A 13,213-nucleotide genomic window follows, 5' to 3' on the forward strand; every position below is an offset into this window, starting at 1 on the left:
GGTTGTATTAATAACAGAGAGGTAAATATTCTCCTGCCGAATCACTTTGGCGATAGTGTCAGCTTCAAAAGGCCAAGGCAAATGAACAAGTCAGAATTAATCTTTAGCAAAAAAGTTAAAACTGAATACATGGCAGAAATTATCCGGTCAAATGATCCTATACGGGAGTGTGCGCGGATGATCAGATAGTAGTTGTTAGATGTAAACTTTGATCTGCGAGTCAGATTCTGTGATGCAAATGACCCGAAAACAACGTGGGACGCCGTACAAGTTCCCAAACCACTACTTACATTCTTGGCTACTTTAAAAATTATTTTTAATGCAGCGGAGATTTCTGCAGGTCCCCAATTTGTAAATGATGAAGATGGTCGCCAAATGATGATAACGGAGGCATTTCGCAGTATCGATTTGAATTTTAGACAAATGCATTGCCTGTTCCATGTTATGTATTATGATTTTCATCGTGGTCATCATATTATGAATAGTAAGGCCATATATGATGCCTGTAAAAGTGCAACCCTTATAACTAGCTTCCATCTGTTTGGCTTGTGTAGCAGTTACGATGAGCTTATGCGTCACCAAAACGACATGGCTTCTTTCATTGTTAAGAGTAGCTCATACAAAGTCACTTTTCCAAGCAACTCTGACAAATCAATGTTTACAGTAGCTGCTTTTGATAACTTCGATCACGATGAAGCGAATATCTCCGGACAAGGCGGAAGCTATGACAATGTATCAGTCATGTTTCCAGATGACGGGGAGGAGATTGGTCAAAAACCATTCCGGTCGGACACTAGTGTTAAACATGGATCCCGCACCTTTTCTTTAATCTAAAGTGCCAATCGCTGAGAGAATTTTTCAAGCCTGCTAAAAAACAGCTCTTTCTGCCAACTACCACGTTTTATTTGTCACTCCGGTAAATTGAGATATGTGTAATGACGTAAAAACAAAAGAAATAGCATGGCAGCTGTGTAGAACGGATTTATCAAAAGAAAATCAGGGTCGCTTGAACCTCCGACCCGAGAGTCGAAGTATGCCCGTCAGGAGTGTCTCGAACTCTGTGCTCAGTGTCAGTGACATTCATTTGAAGCGTGTAGGATTTCTTCCAGTGCTTCCCTACCCAGTTACTGAATATGATACATAGCAAAATTTCAGGATGTTCTTTCACCTTTCACATCTAGACCAATCGAAACTTCCTGTCACTTGTGATGAGGGTGTCTCTGTCTATCGTATAGCACGAGAAATACAATATGTCCGATCGTTGAAGGGGATGCAGATGTTGAAAGAAGTTTTTTCAAGTAGGACGGGAGGATAGTTAAATATGAGAATGTTCTTAACAGTCTTCAACTTTCAAAGGAAAAGGTATCTTCAAAGCCAGCATCTAGTGTTCCACATCTTAGCAAATGCCAAAACGAGATCAGTTTCCCTCTAACTGATGAATTTCAATAATTTGTTTCCAGATGCAGTGAGGGAAGCAATTTCTTCAAGTTTTGGGAAACTTTTCCTTACTTGGGGTCCTGTCTTGAAAAATTTATCCGGAGTGATCGAGAAGGTAATTGGAGTTTGCAAGTTCAAGCCATCCAAAATAGGTTGCTCATCCTGGCGCTGCATTTGACTCGATAAACAATCTTGGATGGTGTACCATTTATAGGCAACGTCTACTTATAACGAACCCAGAAGTGTTCTCGGCTTTCATGGAGGGGAGGTTAGCCATAATACGAACGGCAGTTTCAAATCGGTTGGGGCAGATCTAGCATTAGAGCAAACGATCAACAAGGCACAGAAAAGTGCTTCGGGAATCATCGGCAGTTCAAAAAAAAACACCTTTGTGACAAAATGGGAGCTGACATATCATGAAATGATCGCCGTCACCAATTTCGGGAGCTGGAGTTGGGGGTTTCTCATATGAATTAAAAGTGAACAGAGCATTTAGTAAGGCAGGGACTGTATTCGAGGGGAATAACATTTAATCCATCCTGAAGGTCGTACGGAAAAACGATTTTTTTTTTAAATGTCTCCTAAAAAGAAACGGCTGCACAACATCCTCAGTAACGAAGGCCCATCGAGGTCAGAGAACAACTTCTCAATGTAAACAAAATTGCTAACTAAGGTATTTAAAAGTTTCAAGGATTTCTCCAATACATTTTTGAGGTTTCACGCCTCCTCAACAAAGGGCGCTAAGAATTGACTTAGTGTTTAACTCTTACAAGAAGAGATCGTTGAAAGTTTATGAGCGTCAAAGAAAACTGCGACTGTGGCAGTCATAGAACTGCTTGTTATACAGGGGTGACGCCGCTACCACGTAAAATGGTCAAGTTCTGGCGGTTTAGTGACAACAAATTCAAGCGCGAATGTCTGATTCATGAAGATGCCCTTGAAATGAATTCGTTTCCATCTCCGTGGCAAATCTTTGTGAGCCATTTCTATGGACTTGCTGACAGCATTTCCATTCCTTGTTTGTCAGAGGCGTTTGATACCACAGTGCTGTCATCCGACCTCTAGAATCTAGATGGAGTCTAGATAGACGTGGAAGAAGCTGACATGAGATGCATACCACATGGGAAGCACGCCGTTAATCAAGGAACAAAACAGATCGTTGTTTTGTCATCCAATAAACACGTATTCATTCATCTTGTTTGTCTACTACTGAAAAGAGCTAATCAGGGACGGCCTCAATGAACTTTGAATTATAACTGGTGTTGGCAGTTCAACAAGGTTTATTTATACCTGTGCACATTCTTGTCAAAAAAATTGGACCTGGTATGTGTGATATCATTCCTTCTATTCATGCAATAACTGCTGCGATTATGTCAGCAAGATTGGGACAAGACTTTCACGTGATGCGAAATGGTCTGAAGAAAGTGATATTTAAGGCAGAAAGAAGCCTATCTAACTCAAATTCTGAAGAAAGAAGCAAGCTTGGAAACAATAAACAAGCTCCGAGGCTAAAATATCATCATTAGAAGAAAGAATCGTTGGAAACCCGCCCCAACAATTCACCCCCCTACAATTCACGCTATAGGAATTCACATCAGGAGAGCGTTATTGCAACGCATCAGATGGTGTTCCTAACTTCATCTCAGGTTACTCTTGAACCCAAGATAGCTTTGAACTTAATGGAGATCTTTATGTCCCAGTTAGAGGCAGCAATCCGATTCCTGAATACCTATCGATCCCATGCACACGCAAGCCGTGCGGGACAAAACGATGCTCTCGTCGCAACTTAGGAAAGCCTTGCTGTGCATTCTGTGATTGTCAAAGTAGCATCTCGATTGGTAATTACAAATGCCAGAACGCATTCGGTATGTTGATTTTGTGATAAACGAACTGTTTGATTTTTTGCCGATGCAGAAAGGAGTTAAACTGCATTTTTTTACATTACGCGATGGAACCGTTCGTTTCAATGTTTTATTACTGAAAAATATTCAATTAATTACTTGTTTTTATTTCTTTATTTGTTTGTATTCTGTCAGGAAAATGCATTGCATCGACATTTTTGTTTATAATTTATCGGGTAATATATACTCGCATCCAGCACAGGTTGCCACTTTTGTATCCGTAGGAAGGGGACTGTTGTTGGTCGTTCGTACGTTCATCTGAGCCTCTATTTTCATTACCTTTTGAACTCTCGTGACGTCATTTTAACTCTTTCTAGTCTAATTAAAAATTGCGATGATAGAGCATGCCAAAACTACTAATTTTTGTGGTTCTCAAGTTCGTTAGAATGAGAAGCTGCGAAGATATGTGACATTCTATCTTTCCTACCCATAATTTATTGGTCGAAATGTATGGGCGGATACGCAAGGTATAAATTCTAATTTCTCGCTAATTGCCGGATTTCAGGAATGGTAACCTCAGGGTTTTCTAATAAGGGAAGTGACGTACTTCAAAAGTACAGACCTAAATCTCGGGTAAAAGTTTTGCACACGAGATCGGCCACAGCTGATACACTGTAAAACTCTTGAACATTATCTCAAAACTCGCAGTCTCCTTCGAATGAAATAAGATAATAATGTTCTTTACAAGTTGTGATAATATTTAACATTACACTATCGCATTATATTGTGCGTGCATGTTTAAACTTGTTAATACTTTTTGAAACGCGTTGATGATGATTCCCCCACATTACCTTGTTATTGGTATGATCCCTTCTCTACTTGAGTGAGTCCTATTTGTTCAGGTTGTCAGTTGAATCATGTGCGTTATCCAGAATTATAGTTTGCGTTTATTTGTAAATGAGTCAATTAGAGCTCAGGGGGTGTTATGGAAGTTTCATTCAAAGACAATATGTCTACAATTGAATGGGAAATTGTTGGATATGTCGGGGGCTTGGGCAAAAGTAGAGTTTGGTTTTTCATAAATTCTAAAAAAACATCCTGTTTTAAAACAAGGGCTTGTTTTATATCATTTTTTTCTGTATATTTATTCTGAAATACTCCTTGCATCGCCGTGAAACCACGCCGAAACGTTCCGTTCTGGTAGCTGCATACGCTGCCGGAATTATAATTTAAGAAAAAAAGTGAAAATTCTTGTTTTGACTAGATTTATTGCGTACATTTATCGCCAAGTATGTATCTACACCAAATTAATAAGGTTTTAACGGGAATTTTTATCTGAGATACCAGAGAGTCGTTTTGAATAAGGAAAATCATGAAAACTTAGCTCACGAGCCTAATAGAATCCAAAAGCAATGGGAATAAGGGCAACTTCGGCAAAACAAGTGCGTTACGATAATGAAGTATATTATTAGATCGGCGGCAACCTACTGATTTAAACGATGGGACGCCCTAGTCTAGGCCATGCTAATTGTAAGACCCCTCTGATGCAATGACGCCACGCTCAATCTGTTATGATGCCATAATAAGGATCCCGAGTTTATGTATCGACATTTTTCTCATAAAATAAAGGCATTATTACGGTGAAAACTGTACGGTTAATTTATGCTTAGCATACTTTGTTCTCAAGGTTAGTGATAGAGTTTATCAAAGTGGTACAAACTCATTTATTCGACCGTGGTTCACAGGGTGATTTCGTCTCAGGGTGGTTCACGTAATGATTGCGTTTTCCTGCGCTAACCACGGTTGCGGACGCATTAACTTAAGTTTGAGAAAGCGTGTATGGCCAAGTCATCAATATTTAAATCTGTAGCTGGAAACTAATCCGTGATGAGCTAACAAATGATGCTTTTATCAATGGATTATCAACTCGTGTTCGTCTTCTCGAAAATGAAGATTTAACACTGAGAACAAGCTTTGAAAATATTATCCACTCTTATTTTTCAAAGTAGTTCAAAATTCTTGAGTCGACATAATTCTCGATCAAGATTTCGTGATGTTGCAAATTAGTGCGACGTTTGTAATGAAAGGAGAAAATAAAAACCTTCGTATTCAGGGAAAAGATAGCATTACAACTACTTGCAATGTAGCTGCTGCGAATGTTGAAACTCTTCGCTTGCTCAGGAATCTCTCCGATGGTTGGAAACCAATAGCAACACAATCACGTCAATACAAAACAAATGATTTAATTTTTATACGTAATGAATTGCATAATTCTCAAGTTCGTGTAACTAATGAAGACCTCCATCAAAAGAGAATGATGATTGGCTATTAGATGACAATAAACTGGTTAACAGTGATTCATTTTTGCATTTTCGTGTAGTTAGCACAAGCCGAACAGCTCTACATCGTCCTATTGGAAATGCACAATGTGAGAGAATGAATCAGACACTGTGGCGATCAGTTAAATGGATTCTTAGAGATACATGATTAAAGAATTACCTATGGGAGTGTGTCCTATTTGAAGCCCTTTATGCTGTAGGCTTTCTTTTGTGCGCGTATGTTAATGCTACTCCTAATGAGTTGTTTCTCAATTTCCCCAGTCAATGAATGCTGGGAAAAGCGTGGCCAACTTGGTCGGCCATAACAGGATCTGTCTTGGTTGGGAAATTCGTTGGAAATAAATCCTTTATGCGAAAAGGTAGATGTACTCGATGCTAATCCAGACTTTGCTTCAAAAAAATATAGAGATGAATGAGAGTCCATTGTATCGACTCAAGATCTAGCCCCTCTTGAATGTACTCATAAAGTATCACGTTCTGATGAAAGTGACAAGTCTGAAGGGTTGGTAATGCCTGTTAAACAAAATATCAAATCTCAAATTTTTCAAAAACTGAGTTCGAAAACCAACCTTCAAGAATGGAAGCGAAATGACTCAAGTGCCTGTTTACAGCGACGTTGTAAGACCAATAACACTAAGAAAGCCTCTCGAAAAATTTGGCGATTGGGAATATAATTTAAAACAAAATGAAGGGGGTAGAGTGTGGTAATTTATATCAGCATATTGCATACCTCATGTAACTAATATTGCTTATCTTGGTATTCTTAACTTTGTTGTATCTGTTCACTGAGAAGAGTAATTTACCTGCTGAGTCATACTTGATATGCTTTATCTTAGTCATGTTTTGTAGGTGCTTGTGTACTACTGGGGGCTGCTAATGTTTTATTGAAGTGAAGCCTAGTATCTGTGAAACTCTTGCTTTTATTTGTGAATTAATGAACTAAACTTAAGTTACGACAGTCAAAACATTAACTGTAACTGATTGAAAAGTGTTTTTCATGTTTAATCCTAACGAGAAAAAAATTTAAAACATTCGTTATTTGAATATTTAGTTTGATAAAGCCCAGTTACCAGATAGGAGTGTTGTGCTACTATGCTTATCTTTTAGCTTACCACACGGGTGATCTTTAGTAATGACAATGCTTCTCATTAAAACTGCTCACAGAAAAGGCTTATATAAAATACTCCGAACAAACAGCATCAAACCACTGTTGAGCCTGATCAAATGATTACCTGTAAAACTTTTTGAAATGAACGAGGAATTTGGTCCATGTGAGAACAATCGTGGTTTCTCGGGCAGTCTGCCTTATAGAGTTGATCGTGGTTGTCGTTTTATGCGAGCCAAACGATAGCGAGCATTTTGCTTTCATTTTGTTTTCAAATTACATATGCGGAGCTCATGGATTTCTACTTTGATTTACAGTAGAAAAGATTGTACGCAAAACTTGCACTACAAACGTCGGTGTAATAACCGTTATACGAACGTCTTTATTAATTATTTCCGATTCACTGTTGACAAATTATTAACGATACTCTTTAACGCGACGATAAAAAGGTAAAATATAACATATCGCAAGAACGCATGCCAAATCAGTAGTTGGAATTACTGCTGCTGTCAAGATGGAATACAAAGCGTATCCTATAAGATGGGCCTGGCTGACAATTTTGTGGATAGGATTGTTCAATCACCAGTTTACCACTTTATCGTATGGAATCATTAACAACGTTGTTTCGTATTATTTCAAAATCGGTGCATACGAAGTAGATATACTTGGTATCATAAGCGATATTTTCAGTACCATCGCTCCATTTATTGTTGTTATGACTGGAAGAATCACAGGAGTCCGTTCGTTGTTCTTATATGGTCTCTTTGCAGCGGTGATCGGAATAGGAGCAGACATAATTGGATTTATGTCTAGGTCAGTATTTGCAGAAAAAAGTTTTTTTTAACAATATATCTGAACAAATATATAACGATCTAAAGTTGGTTCAAATCAAAGAAAAGCCATGCATGCGTCGCATGTTCCCATTGATCGTAGTACTTCATATTATGCAAATATGAACTACATATTATTGTCAATTATACAAGATTAAAAGTCTTTTTAAAATGATTTTCAAATATATACAACTATCGTGTTTTCCCCTAAATAAGACAGGGTCCTATTCCAATATTCTTTCGAAAAATAACACTAGGGCTTATTGTTGAGAGATGTCTTTTAGTTTCATTTATTAAAAACAAAATTACAAAGTAGAGAATTACGAAATCTTCGAATACACAAAATATGAAAACCGATATCCATTTACTTATAAATAACGTTACCTCAGGTCATTGAACCTTTTTCTCTCTCACACGTTTTGAATTTTTTGCTATCGACCAGATTACAAAAAAAAATTCTGCTCGACGATCAAATTAAGAACTAACAAAACTAACTAGTTTGTGTATACTACCTAAATATCTTCGTTATTTACAGAAACTTTTACTGGATGGTTTTGATAGGTCAGGCGTTAATTGGGATATCAAGCTCCATATTCTATCTCCTAGTATTTGAGTTAGCAGCTTCATGGTTTCCCGCAAACGGAAGAGCAACAGCTATTGGAATTGCTTGGACAGCAGACAATCTAGGTGGTACATTATCTGCAGTCTATTTTCCTTATGTGCTGCAAAACACTTCAGATGCCACTGTACCTTTTCTGGAATTGGCTACAATACGAAACTCATATTTTACAAGTTTTGGTCTTATATTCGTCTTGTTATTATCCTCACTTGTGGTTGGATGGCTGTACATTGCCGATCACCCACCTTCTCCCCCATCTGCATCTCAACAGGCGTTGTTGGAAAGCGAAGAAGTAAGCAGTATGCAAACTATCGACATCATTAGAAATCTTAGAATTGTTCGAGATTTATGTTTAAACTCAGATTTTGCAATAATTACAATTCTTAGAAGTTCTCAATTTTCAGTTTTTGGTTTGACAATCATTCTTGTATCGTCAATGCTTTTAAGAACTTTTCCTGAATTGTCGGATCAGTTCGGTGGAAATGTAAGAACAATGGGAACAATTTTAGCATCTATTCTATCTATACTAGTGGGAAGGTACCTGGACAGATACGGACACTACAGAGGAATGTGCATTGCGGGCAAGTAAACTATTATTTTCTATGAATTGTCTCCCATTTCCTAAATTTTAAGAACTTCTTTCAAGAATATGATGTTGATATTCCATTTGTCAAATATATATATATATATAGTTTAGCGTCTTTGTTGTTTACAATACATAATATATTAGGAATATGATTCAGGTTATTATTGAAACGCATTGTAATCATGGCTTTTTTACAGTATTTGCGGGTATATTCGTTTCTTCTGTATCTGTATACTTTGGCCATCTGTTTAAGGATCTTTATGCAGTCGCGATATCTTACATCATAGTAACTGGAATACGAGGAACTACAGCTGTTTGTCTTGGCGAATATCTTTTGGAGGTAACATATCCTACAAATAATGTTGTTGTTATAGCTTTATACAATATTCCGGCGAAACTGGGAACATTCATCATGGTATCTTTGGAACGATTTCTCATGGAACGATATGACGAAACCTATGCAGTATTTGTTCCCGTAATAGCGAATGGATTATCAGTTCTGCTTCTTGCGTGCACAACGTCTGTCTACAGAAGATCCGAAATAGCAACGAAGTTTACTGAAACTCGAGATGCTGAAGAAGAACCATTAACAAAAACTAATCCCTAACATCGCTAAATCTATATATATTACACAACCACTTAAACGTTTGCGAAGAAGAACAAAATATATATTGTATGAAAATAAGTAATACAATACAGAATAATTTTTTGATAAACTAAATGTGTTTGAATATTCAAAAACAATAAAATATTCCGATGGAAAGTTTTCTATAATAAAGTAATGATAACATATTGCTTGTTTCCCCAATGTATATAAGGGTGTAGCGCGTTTCTGAGGCCGCTTCTGGGTGCCTCAAATGTTTTTTTTAAGACATAATTTAGTTCGAAAATAAAATTTATAGATGCAGATAGCGAATTATTATTTACTAGTTCGGGGGGATTGTCAGTTTGACAAGTTTAAACGTGAACTTTAGCAAATCTTAGAGACATCACGGTAATGTCACTAACTAAGTTACACACGTTCGATTTTGAATTATTTTGTTATTACGAAATTAAGCTATATTGAGGAAATACGTAAAAGTGAAATGTCAACTTTTATTAGCTAATCATTAGATTTTCGGCAATTTCGTTAAACTTGATTTCTCCTCAGGCATATATACCTTAGAATACCATTTTTAAGATTACTCTCTGTTATTGATAGATGGCTTTCCCATAGTACTAATAATTTGATCCCGTACTATATCGCCACACTTGGCATTTATATTTTTTGCTATATGTGTTCTTATTAACTTCAATCCTATGTACACACTTAACACTTCAGATATTTTTTTGAAAGATGATATTTGATGTGCTGTACATGTGCTTTTGCGCTAATCAGGTTTGCGTTGGATGTTGGATCGGCAAAAAAACAACGTGGTCTGATTTCCTTTAATATACTTTCTATAACCATCTCTAGATATTAGTTAGATGATTACGCAAAATCATACTGCTCATCGACAACAAAGATAAAGCAGTGAGCCAACGGTGTGTTGCGAAATTTTCTGAGAATTGCTTATTTATGACCATTAAGGGCCGAGGGGCAGTGGTCTTACAATTGATGGAAATTGCTTTTAGAGGTCGGAAAATGGGAAGTTAGGCTACGGATATGCATTGAAGAGTTAAGGAAGTGGATCTCAACTTCAACAAGTTCTATATAGAACTCTTTTGATTATTTCCTCAAAACTCGCGGTCTCCCTTAAGGGGAGGGGTTATTTTCTGGGAAACACGGCATGTAGGCTTATCACCTAAACCCCTCGTGTTTGTTGTTCTTTCTTAAATGATTACTCCAAAATACCTTATAATTGACATAGTCGCTTTTCTCGTACACTGAATCTCGTCTGTTTACATCTATGATTGGGTTCTTACGCGCTGCTCAGTTTCGTAATCTGTTTAGCAGGAAATTAGTCGATTGAAGTCTAGGTAGGAAATAAGAGTGGTGTGTCTATTAGGTTGTGTCTCACACAAGCAGTAATGGAATTTAAAATTTCAAGAACGAGGTATCTTTTGTATCGAACTCACCACTTCACCAGCGACAGGTTCCTTTATTCCCGTCTTCCCGATAATGTTTGTATGTCACTACGCATTAACATGGCATGATTACCTAAAACTTACGCATAACTTACATACAGAAACCCCCCTAAAATGATGGATGCTATTTTTGTCGGATGGAAATTACTTACATATATGTGAATTACTACAATGGCAAAAAGTATGTGTGATACATACATACGCGAATCAACCAAAAATGAATTAGATAGCAAGAGCAATTTGAGAACACTTCAATAATTCAGGGCTGTAATAAATCGTCATGACTCTGGCAAATATGATGTAATAATCTCGGATTCTAATCACGAGATGGATCAATGCCAGTAGTCAATTACTGATGGATAAAATTATCATACCATTTTTATAAGAATATGAAAATAATCATATTTATTCTTAGATTTGTAGCTGCTCATATAAATTAGTATAGTTATATATCGGCATTTTCTTATCTTTATGAATACCAGCTTTATTAGGGTCAAAACTGTTAACATAATTAAAATTAGTATATATATTTTGTTTTTAAAGTTGATGAAGGTGTGGAGTTTTCGAAATTCAGACAAATTCATCTATTTGACAATATTGGATTTTTAACATCCTTATATATATTATTATTGTAAATCAAGACTGATTTATATTGCAAATGACCATGGGTGCGAATGTTAACACTTTCGATGCCAAGGACGTATATATACGTCATTTGGCGCCAACCGTTCCGTGCCATCAATGCAAAATGACGTATATATACGTCATTCGAAACGGAAAAAGTTTAATAGATAGAAGAAGGTCGAGTTCAGGTATTTGCCGTCTTTTTTCTTCTCTCTCTCTCTCTTGTTGTCAAGTTAGGGGGAAAGAATGACGTCGTCAGCCAATTGCGTCATTCAAGAAATACCAAGATGGAAGGAGGGTCTGCCATGAAGTAAATTATCAACTTATTTAGCATGGCCGAGGTACATATTAGCCGCAAATTATCATCAAAAATTTGTACGAGACCGACTGACGCCAACACACGGTTTCAACTTTTTACGGTGAAATGATTGAAAGGTGTGAGGAGAGATGATAATTTTATCAATCATGTTACGAAGATGTAGAAAAACATTACTAAACCGTGAAATAATTCGAATATTTTTATATGCATGATCGTCGTCTTATTGGCAGGACGATGAAATGATTCAAAATGTTGGTATTTTTGAACGTTTTTTTAATTTTTTATCATCTTTGGGTAACGGGTTGACGGACATCTGCAACGAAAGCAAATTTTATCGTCCTGAGAGGTGATATGTTACATTTTGAAATAATAAAGTGAGAAATTGATATTATTCGGAACATATATTTTTCTACTTGTCAGTGAGATATGATCCGAGATATAGTAATTTAGTGGGAAATATATTACCAATAACACAGAGCCCCTCGTATGCTTTCAGCTCATATTGAATTACTTCCGTAGCTATTGTATAACCATAATTATAGCAAAATATGCAATCCTACGACTTTGTGTCGGATGAACAAGTTCAATAAGCAGCCATGGCGTACTGATTACGTAGCTACGCAATAGCGATCACGTGTCTGGCGCCACGAAGACGGGACTACGTGCAGTCGAGACGACTTGCGTAGCAAATTGCGTGAGATGACAATTTCGGAAAATCGTGTTCTTGACAGATCAACTGACGAATTTCGATGAAGCTTTAAACCTTTTTATTATGTCAACTTAGAGACACTGGATGCGTATAATGAATATTGAAATTGCATTTGGAAATACTTCATTTGCACGCCAATATTAGTTCAAATATCAACACAAATAAGTATTTGCTCGCTATAAATACCAGATTGAATGAAATGTTTGCCGAGGCAAGTAAAGACTTCGAATTTCATCGTTTACTGACTGAACCCACGAATCGTTTACTGACTGAACCGATGAAACCATGATTGCATATAAAGGAAGAGTTTCATTCGGAAGATATATGCCAAACAAACCGGTTAAATGGGGCATCATTGCTAGATCGATTGCTGATTCAACAACTGGATACATTTTCAATGTAAAAATAGATTATGGTAATCCAAACTTGGAACAACTTCCACCCGGCGTCACAAAAACTTCGAATTTAGTTTTGCAACTAATGGAAAGTCATCTGGATAGAGGATATCACGTATTTGTTGATAGGTATGTTGATTATTCGGTATTGATAAGACAAATTAGATAATTTACGTCTCGGCGCCATACTGCGTTCTATTTTAGATAACGAATCATTGTCGGATATATCAATCAATTGCATAAACTGTTTTATCACAACCAATTTTTAATAATATTCATTTTTAATTTAGACTCTATAACTCTGTCGCATTAGCCGAGGAATTGCAGCGAAGGAAAACATCG

At 36.8% G+C, this 13,213-nt stretch overlaps 2 protein-coding genes across 2 annotated transcripts in view; both read left to right on the forward strand.

Annotated features, from left to right (window-relative positions):
* Positions 1–13,213, forward strand: part of LOC120337688 (aminopeptidase N-like) — a 64,209-nt gene continuing 50,996 nt past the window's right edge. The window contains exon 1 of the mRNA XM_039405556.2: positions 1–10. The gene's annotated coding sequence lies outside the window, so the exon portion shown is untranslated. The remainder of the gene's footprint in view (positions 11–13,213) is intronic.
* LOC120338409 (choline/ethanolamine transporter FLVCR1-like) lies at positions 7,297–9,568 on the forward strand. Its single transcript, XM_039406402.2, has 2 exons — positions 7,297–7,535; positions 8,088–9,568. The coding sequence occupies exons 1-2, from the start codon at positions 7,438–7,440 to the stop codon at positions 8,758–8,760; spliced, it is 771 nt and encodes a 256-aa protein (XP_039262336.2). The 5' UTR covers positions 7,297–7,437; the 3' UTR covers positions 8,761–9,568.

Source organism: Styela clava, chromosome 10 (genome assembly GCF_964204865.1).
Source record: "Styela clava chromosome 10, kaStyClav1.hap1.2, whole genome shotgun sequence".
Classification (NCBI taxonomy): domain Eukaryota; kingdom Metazoa; phylum Chordata; class Ascidiacea; order Stolidobranchia; family Styelidae; genus Styela; species Styela clava.